Raw genomic sequence first — 16,416 nt, 5'->3', positions numbered from 1 at the left:
CTGGAATAATATCATTCAATTCAAGTTGACTATTAAGAGAAGGTTGACCAAACAATTACCTTAATGGTGTGTAATTTGCATCTGCATCTTCATCGACTGAAGTATGTGTTTCCTCATCAATATCTGCTAACTTGGTAATAACAGGTACACAGGTACTTTGTCGGAATGAGGAAATGGGCGTATTGGAGAAGAGATGCTAGGAATTGTCATCCATCGATTGATCTTTTTACTGAATCCTTTAAGATTTACAAGGCAGAAATAGAAATCATCTAGGTGTTTTGTTGTTTCTCTCCAAATCATCGGTACACCAAATTTGAGCTTCTCATTTTTCTCTTTGAAACCATGATCTTAGAGTTTCAAGACATTTCGTGCATACTAAGTGAGGTACCCATTTCTTGTCTTGGTCTCCAAAAGGTACTTTAAAATAAGCAAGGTACACACTATGTTCTGTCTTTGAGGGCATAAAGTGAAGCATCCACGTATATAGCTGAATATACCTGGCTCGCTGCAGCACTTTCTTCTCCGTAAGTATATATGCATGCCTAGCTTATAAAAATGTGTTTGGATTTCGTAAACAGCTATGATGGTGATTTCAAAAATGTCTAATAGTCCCCAACGTTTACAAAATCCAAATGAGAGCAACACAAGAAAGCGCATCCAATGAGAGCTACACTAGTATTGATTGGATTAAATAGAGGATATTTTGTTTGCTAAAGGAAAAGCGGGCTCACACACCAAGTTATATATTAAAACACTGTAGGTACTCAAGTCATAGAGAGCGAAAGCCAAATATACGGAACAGGAACACGTGGTATTATTATCTAGCCACATATTTTAAGGGTCGAACTCAAACAAATTTGGTAGCCACTGGCTTAGGTTCCTAAAATGGCAGTCATCAACAATGTTGACGTTCTCATAACTAAAATTTTCTTTTCAATTGCTCAGACGTAATTATTTACATAGATCTTGGCTTATTATAAATAAAATATTATGATAAATTATGTATTTTATTAAAGAAAAAGTTATTGAACAAATATATGTTTTTAATTCATTAAAAAAAGGTCATCTCATACATTTTTATTTAAAATATAAAATAAGCCATTAACTTATTTTGCATACTAAAATTCTGTCAAAAGTTTTGAAACTCTAAGTAATAGATATATAACTTGGATTTCCATAATTTTTAAGAATGTAGGCAATAAAATGAGTTTGAGAATTATTAATGTTCAGAATAGTTGCGTCAAAATAACTTGTTAAAAATTCAATTTTCATAAATTAAAAAATAAATAGATATATATTCATTATTTATTAAATACTTGGGTGGTAGGAATTCAGGGGCGCCAGTAGGATTGTATTTTTTTATGTGGGGTAAGTGCTTGGTTCTTGGATATTTTTTTTTTTTTTTAAAGTTTCAAAAATCCATAGATATTCACAAAAATTAAACTTATAGGAAAAAAATTGTAAAAATTAAACTTTTTGGAAAAAAATATAATATCGAAAATTAAACTTTTTGGGGAAAAAATGAGATTTCAACTATTAAGTTTTGTAGAAAAAAATGTCTAAAGTCTATAACCCTTCAAAAATAATTAAAATTCTGGAATATTTTTTCAAAATCCACAGTTGTTTGCAAAAAATTTCTCAAAATGAATGTCAAATATTAAACTTTTTTTTTAAATGTGAAATATCCATTATTATTCATAAAACATCAAATTTTTTGGCAAAAAAATTTCAAAATTTTTAATTTCTTGGAAAAAAAAAAATTTGGTTTAATTTTTTGGAAAAAAAAAATTTGGTTTAATTTTTTGAAAACATCTGTGGATTTTAAAATTAAAATTTTTGTAAATAAATTTCAAAATTCAATTTTTGTAAATAAATTTCAAAATTCAATTTTTGTAAATAAATTTCAAAATTCAATTTTTTGTAAATAAATTTCAAAATTCAATTTTTTGTAAATAAATTTCAAAATTCAATTTTCGTAAATAAATTTCAGAATTCAATTTTTTGTAAATTAATTACCAAATTTAAATTTTAAATATTATTTTTTTTGAAAAATGTATAGTAAAAAGAAAAAAAAGTCTTTAATTTGGGGGAGGAGGGGGGGGGATTCAGCCCTGTGGGATTCCATAAACTTCATTCATTCCTCTTTAAATATCTTCTCAATATCTGCCAAGCTCTTTCCCTTTGTCTCTGGAAGAAGTACATAGACAAAGATCACCCCAAATAAAGTTATGACAGCATAGCTCCAAAAAGCCCCCTCAAATCCAATCACTGCCTCCATATTTAGAAACAATTTGACACAAACAAACATACTAAGCATATGGACCAAAGCCACAACACCTCCCAGAGCTCCTCGTAGTCGATTAGGTAGTAGTTCCCCAAGAATAACATACGGAATGGAGGCATATCCAACAGAGTATCCAATGATGAAGAGCATCAAACTGAAAAGAGGCATCCATTCCAGGCTTGTTGTGGAGTTGTAGGTCTCTGAGTTTTTTTGGAGGTAAAATGTGGCTCCAAGAACGGCATTGGCTAACGCCATGGTGAGTCCAGAGGTCATGAGCATTACTCGCCGACCCGCCTTGTCAACAATGAATACAGAGCCTTAAAATAATTAATTTAATTAACATTGTACTTATAATGTATATACATAGTTATTAAGTCTTAATTATAATTAAAATTATATAATAAGTAAAGTAACAAGTTCAGAGCGTTTTTTCGCTTTAATTTGACAATAAAATGAACATATTTAGAGTTATCTGATTTAGATCAAATATGCGCCGTTTTGTTGGATAACTTTTATCCATATATAAGGCGATTTCATTAATTCTACGATTGAAGAAGTCATCGTACTTATTGGTAAAAAAACTTGACCAGCTCATATTTACATGCCTCTCTTGAGGCCAGTTATGTACCGTCAAGAAAATTGAGTAAATGCTTGAAAAGGTAATATCCCTTGTTGCCAGGTTTGGACTATACGATAGTTGCGATAGAACCTCCAATCGAAGCTCTCGGAAAAATGTGTGTGGCCTGGCGTTGTCTTGATGGTATGTAACACCCTTTCCAGGGGCTGGATTTGGCCATTTCTGGTAAATCACCTGCTTCTAATCTGGTCAGTTGTTGACAATATAGGTCCCAATTGAGTGTTTTGCCCAATAGAAGCTGTTAAAAGTGTATTATTCCTTTCCAATCCCACTTAGCACAAAGAATAACCTTACTGGCCGTTAATCTGAGCTTGGAGATCGTTTGAGCCGTATCACTGTGCATTGGCTATGATATTTTTTGGGTGTTGTTCTCGTTTGTGACCCATTTTTCAACTCTAGTTACGCTTCAAAAATCGATCGATTTCGTTACATTTCAGCAACGAGTAGAACACATCAATTAGATCCAAAAAGTTATTTTACATCAATTCGTGTACCAGCCTTACATCTAGGTTCTTCTTGAGACCAGTCCCTTGTAAATGAATGTAAACAGTTTTCTGGGTAATTTTCAGTTCGTAGGCAATAGAATAAGTTCTTACATGCCGATCCAACTCGACGATTTCCATTGTTTTAACAACATTTTTGATGATTGGCCTACCAGAGCGTACCTCATCTTCGATGTCCGTTTTACCAAAAAGTCATCGTTTGGACCACATCTTTGCTGTTGCATTCGATACTTTATTGTGTCCATAAAAAGAACTAATCTTTTAGGCCACCTGCTCCGCTTTTTCACCTTGGTTGCAGTGTTACTGAAGATTTGTTTGTTTTTTAAATGCCATTTTGTAACGCTGTGGCACACAACTGGCTTCACCAAACACAAAACTGTTAATGAACTTTTTTTTAAGTGTACGATTAACCTTTATTCATATTACAAGGATTTTTTTTTTTTTGATACTATGTAGTAATAGCGAGATATAGCTCACTAAAGATATCCAACGAAAAACGCTCAGAACTTTTTACCTAACCAAATAATTAAAAATTGATACAAAGTTATGTGAATATTTCAATTAATACATTTATTTATTAATTGGATGATTATAATTTCAATTTATGATAGCCTATAAATTTACATAAAAGTTGTCAGTTAATTGTTCGTACATGAATATGCAATAAGTATGTTTGACCATTATAAAAACTGGTTTTTAGGGTTATAAGTTTTTAACCACTTTTAGTCACCTGTTATTGTTGTAGTTGGTAATCTGAACACAACTTTCTCATTTTCTAAGCCTACTATCATTTCAAAGTTATGAATGTAAATATTGGGTTACTTACAGTCACATCGTTACCTTTATTTTTTTCCAAAAAGAAACAGAAAAAAGGCCCCAAAATCATCTGTTATAGTTGGCCAAATAAATCAATCATATCAAATGATCTTTATCCCTTTAGTATTTCAAGAAAATCTTTGTCATATTATTTATCCACAATTTTTAAAATGAATTACATAAATACTAGTGTTGGGTTTCGGTCTGGAAATCATAGACCGGTCTGAGACCATTATATTTTTTGTTGAACCGAATTAGTTCGGTTACAGAGAAAAACTCAATCTGGACCAGTCTCGTATAAAATTTCGGTCTAGATTGGTCCAAAGTAAAAGTTTGGTCTTGATTGGTTCAAAGTAAAAGTTCGGTCTAGATCAGTCCTAAGAAAATATTGGGTCTAGTTCAGTCCCAAAAAACTCGGTCTAGACGGATTTTACAGATATATTGTTTATAACATGACGTTATAAGAAGTTTAAAGAGATATAGCTCTGATTAATTTTGATCCTGCCGTCTTTTATATCTACACAGGATTTGTTCAAGAACCGATCGTGAATGACAGTTGATTTAGAAGAAAAAAAAAAGGTATCTCATAATATATGAGATCAAGAAAAATGGATCCATAAATTGAGACCGAAAAAATAGGCCCATAAAGTGAGACCAGTTCAAAATCGGTCTGTAAGGTGAGATCGAAAAAAAAAAATCGGTCCAATTTCTGATACCGCGGTCTGAGCCAAAAAGTCCATCTAGAAAAAATCTTTTAGACGGAACCAAAAAAAAGGAATCGGTGCTGGACCGAGTCTCAACATTAATACATACGTTCCATGATATTAATAACACACATAGTATTTTATTCAATACCGTCTTATTAGAGATTACTTGGTTATATTTTGTTAAAAGTGTAGACATACATTGCTATATAATACCCAAAATTTCTTCATAGAAAAAATAAGATGCCTAATTTAAATATAGCTATATATACGTCGAGGGATCAACTAGAAATTGTATAATTGTATAAAATATTAGCTGCCTTTTCGTTCTAAATTCGTTTGCAAATAAATTTAAGGGATGAAAATTGTTGCTTTACTCAAACATTTGCCATTTTTAGAATAATTTTACAATTTTTTTCATGTCATGACAATTATCAATTTAAAAAAAACCAAAAAAACGTGCATTTTGCACATAAAATTACTAATTTAATTAATGGTTTGTATATTTTTCATTTTCAAAAATATTTTAATTATTAACTTTTGCAATATTTGCAAAATTGAAATACATATTGAGGCTTATTTTTTTGACAAGATTATTCCTATAACTTTTTTGATTTCAATTTTTTTGGTAGTTTCTGTTCCTCTTTACAATCACAGTAAATGTTATTTTCTACTTTTCTGCAAAATTTACAAAGTGTTTTTTTCAATTATTTTTGCAAATTCCGATTTGGCATTTTTTTTGACAAAAATGAAAGATGGACTACTCATTTCTACAACTTTCTTTACTCAGGTATTAAATATAATTTAATGTTGAAGAATAGAAGTTCACAACTTAGTCTACATTTAGTAAAATAATAATGGCAGCCGCTAAGGAAAAGAAAATGCATTTTCCAGATTACCAATTTAAAAAAAACAAAAAAAAACAGGCTTACTAAAAAAAATACAGACGATTTACTCCTTAGTAGTGTTTTGTCGTTCCTTATTTAGGACCGGAGACCTGGACCTGAGGAATGGAGAGTTTAATCCAGTCCCTTCCCATCCAGTCAAGTCCAGTCTCACTTGTCTGTCCTTAAAGAAGGTAAAATCGATCCTTAGTGACGTCAATGAGGGTGTTTTTCCCCCTTTTTAATTATTCCGTTATATAATTGAATAAATTATGGTATATAACTAATAAACAATATAATATGTTCGTATTATATTCTATTATAATAAAAAATATAATACTTTTGCAAGATATGTGCAATAATTTTAATAAATATTTGACATATCGTATTTGGCTCATTAAGTAAGTCCAAAAGGCCTTAAATGACCATATTTTTCGTAAAAAATCAAAATTTCGTGTATTTAATTGGTAATTCGTCTTTTAATCATGAAATATAGCACTTTGAGGACGTATAAATGCGTTTGAGCAAAGAAATGACACAATTTGCAGGCCATTTCAAGAAATTAGAGTCCCAAAGGGCTACAAATGCCCATATTTTTCGTACAAAATCAAAATTTACTGTATTTAATTGGTAATTCGTATTTTTATCATTCAATAAACCATTGATATTTTTATGACAAATTCCAAGCACGGATGGTCTGAAGGACTGGTCCCAAAGACTGACGGTCCTAAGGACCGATAGGACCGGTCCTAAGACTGGAATGGACCCAATAAATAAGGACCGACACTCCTGCTTAGTATTATATGCACTTACCAAGTGTCATGACGAATTGAACTACTCCAATCAATATAGTGGCCATTCGTTCAGATATGGGTAGAGTTAGTGCCTCAAAAATGATTGTCAAATTAAACAAAATAGCGAAAACTCCATTCCACTGTTGGAATACAGTGATCATAGTAACAATAAACAAAGGTTTATAGACCTGACTCTTCTTCAATTCACTGAAATGCAATTTCTTTGGTGGGCCTGAACGACCCTCCTGTAGTATACCTTGGACATCATCTTTCAATTTTTGGAACTCCTTGCTGAAATAAAGAAGAAAAATAGTTGTATGAATATCATGGACAATCTACCTATATTAATCTAGCAATGTTTGTCTGAATGTTTGTAAAGGATTAATATTAAATACTGTAAAATACTTTAACTTCAAATTAACGTATATAACTCATAAAAATTTATAGATGAACTGTCGACAAAAATTGCTTAAAACATTTATTGGTCATTTTCAAATACGATATAAAAGAAAGTAAATAAATTTATCTGTTTTTAGAAATTTGGCACATTTACTAGAATTGCATTGGAATTGGCATTTGAATGTTTTTTGGCATCGTCTCATTACTAATAAAAATTAAGTATGGGTTGAGGATTTATTTTAAACTATGGGCGTGTGTAGTTAAAGTTCAGATTAAAAAAAGAAAACAAAAATTAGATGAGGTTTAGCAAAGAACGTTTGTAAGGATTCTATTTTTTTTTTTTCGGAGAGGGCTTCGTTATTTGAACTCTATTGAAATAAATCGAAAATTAATTTTTTTTGCAAATAAATGTTAAAAATTTCATAAACTATATTTAGAATATTAAATCATTTTATAAAAAATTTAAAAAAATAAACTACGAATATTAAATTTTTTGGAAAAAAATTTAAAAAATTCCGTTATTCACAAAAAATTAAATTTTTAGGAAAAAAATTCAAAAATTAACAGTTGTTTATACAAAGTTTCAAAATTACAAGGCTGTTGACAAAAAATTATTTTTTTGTGATAAAAATTTCAATAGTTTAATATCAAATAGTAAAAAAAATATTTCAAAATAACACATCTCTTCACAAAAAATGGATCTTTTCGAAAAATAAGTAAATTTTTTTCAGGTATTCTCAAAAAGTTTAATTTTTTGGAAAAAAAAATTAGAGGTAAAATTTCTAGTAAAAAATTTAAAAAATTAAATTTCAATTATTACATCATTTTCTGAAAAATTTAAAAAAATAAATTACAAATAGGATATTTTACGAATTTTTTTTCAAAATTTTATAGATTTTTTTAAAAATCCATAGGTATTCTGAAAAAATTTCAAAAATTAACTACGGCTCACAAAAAATGTAAAAATATTAATATCAAATAGTTAAAAAATATATCAAAATTCCACAAATCTTCACAAAAAATGGATTTTTTGGAAAAAAAAGTCAAAAAATTTATGGGTATCATCAAAAAGTTTAACTTTTTGAAAAATTTTCAAGGTAAATAATTTAAAAAATTAAATTTGAAATATTACATTTTTGGGAGAAAAATTTCAATAATCCTTAATTATTCAAAGAAAATTAAGTTATTTGTAAGAAACAAAAAATGGAAAAATGAAATGAAATCGAATTAATTAAATTATTTGGATAAAAATATAACTAAATTAAATTTTCTAGTAAAAAGAAAAAAATCCTTCATATGGACTGGGGGGGGTACATCTCCTCCATTCCACTCACTGTGGACGCCCCTGAAGCTTAACGCCTCATATTAATAGATTTATTCAAATATAAACAGGTAAGCAATTCATTTTTTTATCCAATTAACATAATCTTTTGTAATTGAAATACCCACATATTATAATTTACGTATCAAATATATTCCTTTGGCCTAAACACAAATATAAACGTCTATTGTTATTGTTTTCAGAACAATACCCTTAAAAAGTTAATATTATTACCTTTTAATTGCATTTCCTTAGAATGGGATGATTCTACATACAATATAAACCCTTAATATTTCAAATAAGCATGTATATTTGCAGATTATGAGTTTATTCCTACGTAGATTACTGGTTGTTAATTTTCTTACTCGAAAAAGAGTTCGAACATATTTACAGAGTATCACTATTTATTGGACTTTTAATCTTAATTGTTGAATAATAAATTGTAATATAAATTCGACCAGAAAACACGTCACTAAGTACCAATATATTACATTTCATTTGCATATCCAGTAATTGCTTAAAAAATATGGTATTTGCGCAATAATTAAATTGCCACAATACATGCAATACTCCAGCTGTAGATACACTAGAGTGGCCTTATTAGGTCTGGCCACATAACTACATTTTTTCAGAAGGCAAAAAACAAGTTATGTAAATCGGAAAAGTTTTATTTTTCTTTTATAATGATTTAAAACGTTTAATGTTTTGTTTTAGACAGTTTAAAACTGAATAAATCGAACTTGGATACTTTAATAGGCGATGATTTTTTTTTGTTTTTTTTTCTCTTAAATAACTTTTCATTGAGAGGTTTCAAAAAAATACCGAGTGGTACATTTAAATCTAATCAATTTGAATTTTAAACTTAAACAAGATATCATTTATTAATGAACGATAGAATTTCAACAAAATTAATAAAATATATAGATGTGTGTCGGAGCTCTCTTATGTAGTCGTCTTTAGGGGCACTGATACCTTCCAGGTGGCGGTGTAATCCCTGGCACCCGCTGTGGTTGTAATCCTGTCTTGGCGTCCCAGTGATGGCTGAGAGTGTGAGGACCACGGTGTTTGGATGACAGACACTGCAGGCCATCCCCTCGAATTTGCACCCAAAAGGTGTAGTCGAGGGGATTGGCATCAAGGCTGTAGGTGGGGACAAAAGTGTCAAAAAAGAGATCCAGTGACTTTCGAAAGAGTCTCGCAACGAAGGAAATGGAGTTCTTTCCTTGCTCGTGTAAAAAGTGGCCTCACCGCCCTCACAAGGACCTTAGGAAGTCTAGTTTGAAATCTCGAGATCTCTTGCATGGGCCGTCATGGACTTGACGGGATTGGCCTGGGCTGTTTTTATTTATGCCTTAATATATTGAAATATGAATGGATTTCAATCACTCAACCTTCATTAAATTGAATAAGTACGTTTTCAAATTTCAATGCACCGCCCCTTATTATTTTATACAAAAATATACAAAAAGATGCAAAATTTAATAAACAGAAAAAATTAAATTTTATATGATTAATTGATAAACAATAATTTGTAATTTACAATTTTGAAAATGTCTTACAAATTTCAATTTTTCCCAAATTAATACGATTCTGATTACCCCATTTGGACAAAACGTACAAAAAAAAAAAAAAACCTTGTCAACAGAGCCTGATGGCATCCATTTTATGTATCTAGCATCTTTATCCATGTAGTTACTTATGAAAATGAATTATATAGACCGTTTCTTGTATAATAGAAATTGAAGGAAATAACAGATTTTCATAAATCCCACCAAATATAACTTAGGAATCTTCTAATTAATGTTCTGAATATTGATTGATTGAATTTCAAAATACTTGAGATATTGAAAGAATATTTTACAAGTGGTACAAAGGGGTAGACTGGATGAGCTGTATTCCCCCAACTTAAGGAATTTTTGTTTTTTACAAGAAAATCAAATATTTGAATTTTTTTTCACGAAGTTAATATTTGAAATTTAATTATACTTTCTGTGAATAGTTAGAGAATTTACTTTTATGTCAACAGCTGTGAATTTTGATTTTTTTTTCACCAAAAAAAATAATTTTTTGAGAATAGATATGGATTTTTGGAATTTTTTTCCAAAGAAATCATTTTTGAATTTTTTATCCAAAGAATTCAATTTTTAAAATTTTTTATTTATAAAACAAATAAATACCAAAAATTGAAAATTTTGGTATTTATTTATTTTTTAAATCAAGACCCTCCCCCAAAAAAAAAAAAAATGTATATATATAATCCTTCGAACGCCCCTGTCACTGAAGCTAAAAATTCTTTGTGCTTGTAAGGGTTAAATAAATATTTTACATTTGGTACATCACTAAAAATGGTCGAGAATCCCTGGTTGAGAAGAATAGGGTAATTATCAATTTATTTTGGTTTATTTTTTTCTATTTCATTTTGTAGAAAAGGTTGAGTAATTCAATAAAGTAACAACTAGGCATCACGTCGTTACTTTTATTTTCCCACGCAATCTCTCCTTCGAAACGAAACAAGAGAAAGGCACAAAACCGTTGGTAGTTAGCAAATTCTTCATTTAGGTATTATAATATAATTATTTTGAATTGTTCACAACTTAACAAGAGCTAATACTATTCAACCAATCAACGTTCAAAACACATATTAAAACAGCTGACAACAAAATACACAGTATATTTTTGTATTATAGAGGTAATTTAGTAATATGCATAGCCGTGAGATCTATGTGAACAAAATATATTCTACGTTATTTTTTGTTTTTTTTTAATGTTTCTTTAATTGGTTGGATGGAGTTGCACTGATTAAGTATACGTAAACATTATAGTATTACAATTAGTTCATGTAACCTAAGAATATTTTTCTAAAATCCATATATACACATCAAGTATTATATATTTCTTTCCTAGGAATCACCTGGGATCAAACGCACATAGAGTTCAAGAGAATAATATCTCTCAAGCGCGTTTTTTATGACACGGATTACCTGTTTTATATCCTGGAACAATAGAACGAATTGTCATTCTCCCAAAAGTTAAAATCTAAAGTTTTATAAATTTAAAAGGTGAAACACCTCTTAGCAATTATGTATATTAACAAAGTGATTATTTTTCTACAAATTTTATTAGCTACAAGAATACTTTTTGATCTCCAATCTCCTACTTTAGTATCGTATGAATATAAGAGTCAACACTCAACTTGTCCCGGTAGGGATTGGAAGACTAGTAAAAAGTGTGATAATAGAGCTTTACTCTTTAAAAGATCATAAATCTAGTGTTTAGAAACAATAGGGCTCTATTGCCAGTTTATCGGATTTAGGATATCTGCTTTTATCGATATTAATTTCTTTCATATGTATTATTTTTCAATATATTTTTATAAGATATTTATAAAAGTATGTTCGTCAACTGCGAGGGTGTGAAATAATGATAACTGAGTCATATTTTATTAGAAGCCTGTAAGTGAAGACTCAAGGGGTCCCAAATAGATTAGAAGAGCTGATTACAATTACTTAAGTCATAACATAAGTAAAAATGGGAACTAGGAAAACTGCCCGGGATAAAATTGCCAGTATTTTGTTCAAACTTCAAGATTGCGTGGGGTACTTGGGGGTACCCTTGAATCCTTTAAAAACTAATACCAATTCATCTAAAGAGCCCCGTTAAAAACCAAAAAATAGTTTAAGCCCTCTGCTTGCAAATTAAAAACAGCATTTTTTCTGTGTTTTTACACCATTTAACTTTTTTTTCATATGGAAGTTATTTTACATACTAATAATTTGTATTTTAATAGTCATCAATAATTGTTTTTTCTTTAATTTTGTAATTGATTTTCAATTTGCAAACAGAGGCCTTAAACCTTTTTTTTTGGTATAAAAGCTAATTATCTTGCCTCCTCTTCCTATGCAATAATATTTCTCACACTTGAAGGTACTCCCTTGGGAGATGGAACAAACAAATATGTTTATTTATTTGTCATGAATAATATGAAGCCAATTTATAATGTGTTATTATTCATCATGAAGTTTGAATAAAATACGGATAATTTTCCTAAATGGCAATTTTCCTCCATGGCAATCTTCCACGGGCAATTTTCCCTAGAGCAGTTTTTCGCACACAGTAAAAATGGTACATGTCCCGCTACCGCCTTAACCTTACACTCTAATACAAATTTCATCTCTAAACATAATTTAAAATGCTATTTATCAACCATTTCTTATATTTTTATGGAAAAAAAAAGTATATATTCGATATAAATAGTGAAACAAATCTCACCTTAAAAAAATCAGGTACGCAAGTTCATATATCACAATTTAAAAAAAAATATTGTACCTCCCTAAAACCGGCCGTGTAGACCAACTCACTGGTTTAAACATTTAGGCTACTTACCTCACAATATGCCTTTGACGATTTCCTCTTAGCCAAAGTAGGGACTTATATGCAACGTCTTCACGATTTTTGAGTAATAAGTATGTGGGTGATTCCGGCATGAAGGCTAATAGTGTGAACTCAATCACAGGAACAGCTCCACAAAGAAAAGATAAATAGTGCCATGGAATCCCTGTTCCAATCATGAAACAAATCATTATTCCAAGAGCCATGGATGCTGCTGGAAGGGATCCAAGTAGTCCTCGGACAGAGGGTTCCACACATTCTGTTATGTATATTTGTCCAGATGGAACTGTGATACCCACTGCAAGTCCATTGAAAATGCTATAAAAATTAGTTTAAGAGTTGAGGAATTAGGAGATTTTATTATCATAGTCTACAATATAGCTTATATACTGTTTATCGCAGTTTTAGTGAATAAGAAACATCCTCCTAATAGGTTATCTGCGTTATACGAGTACTTTTTTTAGTACCAAAATCCGAAAAATGGGAGAAATTAATTTTAAAAGTCCACTTTTTGTTATTTTTTCTTTGTTTTTTGGTAGGATTAGGTAATAAAAGCATTTTATTTATAACAGCTTATTTAAAGTACTGGATGCCAGACAAGATAATTGTTAAATAATAGTAAAACTTAATCTTAATCGGGTATTTCTTTATTCAGTATCCTTTTTATTTGCAATTTTGTATAAAATAAATTTTCAATTCTTGGTTTTTTATTTAAGTAAAGATATTTTGATCCTTTTTTCGAAAAAAATATTTTGTAAGAATAAGTAAAAGTTTCAACTCTTTGTCTCATAAAAACCAGACATTCCAAGAATTGAAAAAAAAAAAATTCAGAGCACTCTGGCCAAATCCTAAAAAAAAGGGGCATGTCTGTGTAAGAGATTAATTACTTCCACAACGAATTTAAGCAGAGATTATGATATTGCCTCTTGTTTTTGGTCACCAGAATTAGAGCAAAAGTTACAGATCGACTTTGATAAAACTTGGTACAACCATTATATATGTTCACAGTAAGAGACCATTAAATTTTGAGAGGTCAAGGTAGACCAAAAAGTAAAAAATGCATAATCCCCCAAAACTTTAGAACAAATTTAGATACATGCCTCAACTTGAATGGTCCCCTCATATAAGGCCCCTAACTGCACCCCTATAGCTCGCTATACGCCAACGGAAAGCTGACTTGGTAATTGTAAGCAGATTAGAATCAAACTTACATAAAAAGATATATACTCACCGTGCAAAGATCATTTGCTCAACGCTTCCCGAATAGAATGCAAGAGCCAAGATATTAAAGCTGAGAATCATGATGAAGGATGGCACCATGAGTGCAACTTTCCGTCCATAATTGTGAAGTAAGAAACTGGACATTACACTCCCAATGGCCGCGCCCATTGGAGCAACACTGCCTAAACAAACCGAAGGGAATTATAAATAACTTTAAAATAATGAAATAAAAGTTTTAAACCAGGGATGTTCAACTCGTGGCCCGCATAACGTTTAAGTGCGCCCTCTACCCTTTCGCATTTGAAGTAGTATTTTTTTAGCCAAATTGTCATAGTATCATAATACTCCCCAAATAAAGATATTTTTGAAAAATAATAGCTTTGGGAAAAAAAATCATTAGAATACAAAGATATTTTTTTTTAAGAATTACTTTTCTCAAAAATTAAGTTTACCAAAAAATGTAATTTAAAAAAAATCAAAAAACAAAGCAAAATAGGATAACATTACACATGTATAATCCTGCGGACGCCCCGAAACAGTAGTTGCCCTATTTTGAAGCAGTTTAGCCAATAAAAATAAGGGTTATCCTTTATTTTATATTTGGACTAAATTTGAAATAAATTTTATTTAATATTTTTGTTTTATGAAGCCTTTCCCCATGAAACTTAAATTAATAGATTATATGGCCCATTCAAATATTTCCAATGGCAATACAGCCCATTATATTAAAAGTTTGGACACCCTTGTTCTAAACTATAGTTAACATTTTTGGATATTTGTAATCATACCATACATTTGATTGTAAAACCCTTAATTGATCTATATAAGTTAATGAAATATTGTGTTGCACTTGCGTGTACATTAGATTCTATCGAAATTACTAAAGTTCGTAATTTGGTATGCACTATATTTATTATTCGTCATTTTATTCATTTAACCAAGAAAATAACCTTTCACATTAAAAAAAAGGTCATTGAATGATTAGTATATGTTGTTCCTTTAAAATTATCGAGTTAAATCGAGATATGGGGTTTTTATAAATTTAAAAAATGTAGATACTAAGTATGTCTTTGAATAGTATTTGAGCATTGATGCTCAATTTGCCTCACGTTATAACTAATTTAGTTATAAAGATGTCATGAGTATATAAATATACTCTTTTCCTACCGCGTATTACGCGCATATATTTGCTTGGTCGTTTTTACTACTCAAATGTAGTTGTCTTTAGACCATCATATAATCAGACTTTCTACGGTTTTCAATTTGATGTTTCAGTCTGATTGCAATGCAAGACATGTATATTTTGACAAAACACGCAACCAATCATACTTTATGACGTCACTTTTGATATAATTTTGAATTTGATGTATTGGTCCAACTGTTTGGCAAGAAAGACAGATTTTGACTAAAACACTCAACAACTTATATACTTTCACATCAATATTAAAAAGCGTGGTACAAGTCAAACATCAGTCGTAAAAGCGTTATTGTATAAACTAATATTTCTATTAACCTTGGTCTGGAGTTAATTTCTTCTAATTAAGAAACACAATTATAGCTATTTATCCTTCGGACTATAAAGTACTCATAGCATGAGGCTATTTGTTTGCTTAGATGAATAAAATGATAAATACAAATATCCTATAGTAACAAATTGCAAACTTTTGTCAGATCATCTTACAGTCTAATGAATTAAAAAAATAAAATGTAATTTGATCATTTTCCTCATTTTTTATTCAAGATTGTTTTTATGTCAATCCCCCATACATATATATGTATAATTGAAATATTGTTTGATATATAATAGGCAATTTAAAAAAAGATATATAATTTCTTTGTCATATTGGAAATTAGATTGATTTTGAAATTGAATTCAGGAGAATTAAAATAATTTGCTATCCGCCTACTAAATCCATTTTAAGAAGATAAATGACAATTTGAATTATGTACTGTAGGTGCATTTTCCAATACATATACTACAAATATATTACTCATTGGACTACAATAGATCTACTTAAATCATGAAGTAATTCAGTATTTATATTCTTCTTTCATGGTCATTTGTGGAAATGTGAAAATTGTTGAAATCCTCGTGCGTTTAAATATATATAAAATATAAAAGTTGATATTGTTAAACTGCAAAATATTAGGGTTCTTTTAAAATTATTGCTACATTTTTTGGAAATTTCAAGCACAAAATATTCAGCAGATAAGATCACATGGTTCATACTTTTCCAAAGTAGTGGTCAATCTGACAATTTGTTATTCTGCTGGAGACGATGAAGATTTCTCTGTAACTAACATTCTTTAGAACCATTAAACTTTAATCTCCAGGGTACTCAAGCCAGCTATGCCTCCACTTTGGGGCTCTCTCTTGGGCTAACGTGAGCACTTAGGCAGCTGGTTTTTGTTTAGATGTCTTCATCAAATCTGCACTAGTTTGAATAAATGGAATCAATTGAAG

The 16,416-nt window shown here is 29.9% G+C and overlaps 1 protein-coding gene across 4 annotated transcripts in view; it reads right to left on the bottom strand.

The window, feature by feature from the left end:
* Nucleotides 1-16,416, bottom strand: part of LOC121115604 (facilitated trehalose transporter Tret1) — a 58,442-nt gene that overhangs the window by 793 nt on the left and 41,233 nt on the right. For all 4 annotated transcript variants that reach the window (XM_071887641.1, XM_071887642.1, XM_071887643.1 and 1 more), the window contains 4 exons: nt 13,963-14,134; nt 12,726-13,049; nt 6,642-6,913; nt 60-2,601 (listed from right to left, as the gene is read on the bottom strand). In XM_071887641.1, the coding sequence (XP_071743742.1) occupies nt 2,135-2,601; nt 6,642-6,913; nt 12,726-13,049; nt 13,963-14,134 (1,235 nt within the window). In that variant the 3' untranslated portion in view covers nt 60-2,134. The remainder of the gene's footprint in view (nt 1-59; nt 2,602-6,641; nt 6,914-12,725; nt 13,050-13,962; nt 14,135-16,416) is intronic.

Source organism: Lepeophtheirus salmonis, chromosome 4, assembly GCF_016086655.4.
Source record: "Lepeophtheirus salmonis chromosome 4, UVic_Lsal_1.4, whole genome shotgun sequence".
NCBI lineage: Eukaryota > Metazoa > Arthropoda > Copepoda > Siphonostomatoida > Caligidae > Lepeophtheirus > Lepeophtheirus salmonis.
Note: the sequence above shows the minus strand (reverse complement) of the source record. Positions and strands in the feature narration are given on the sequence as shown.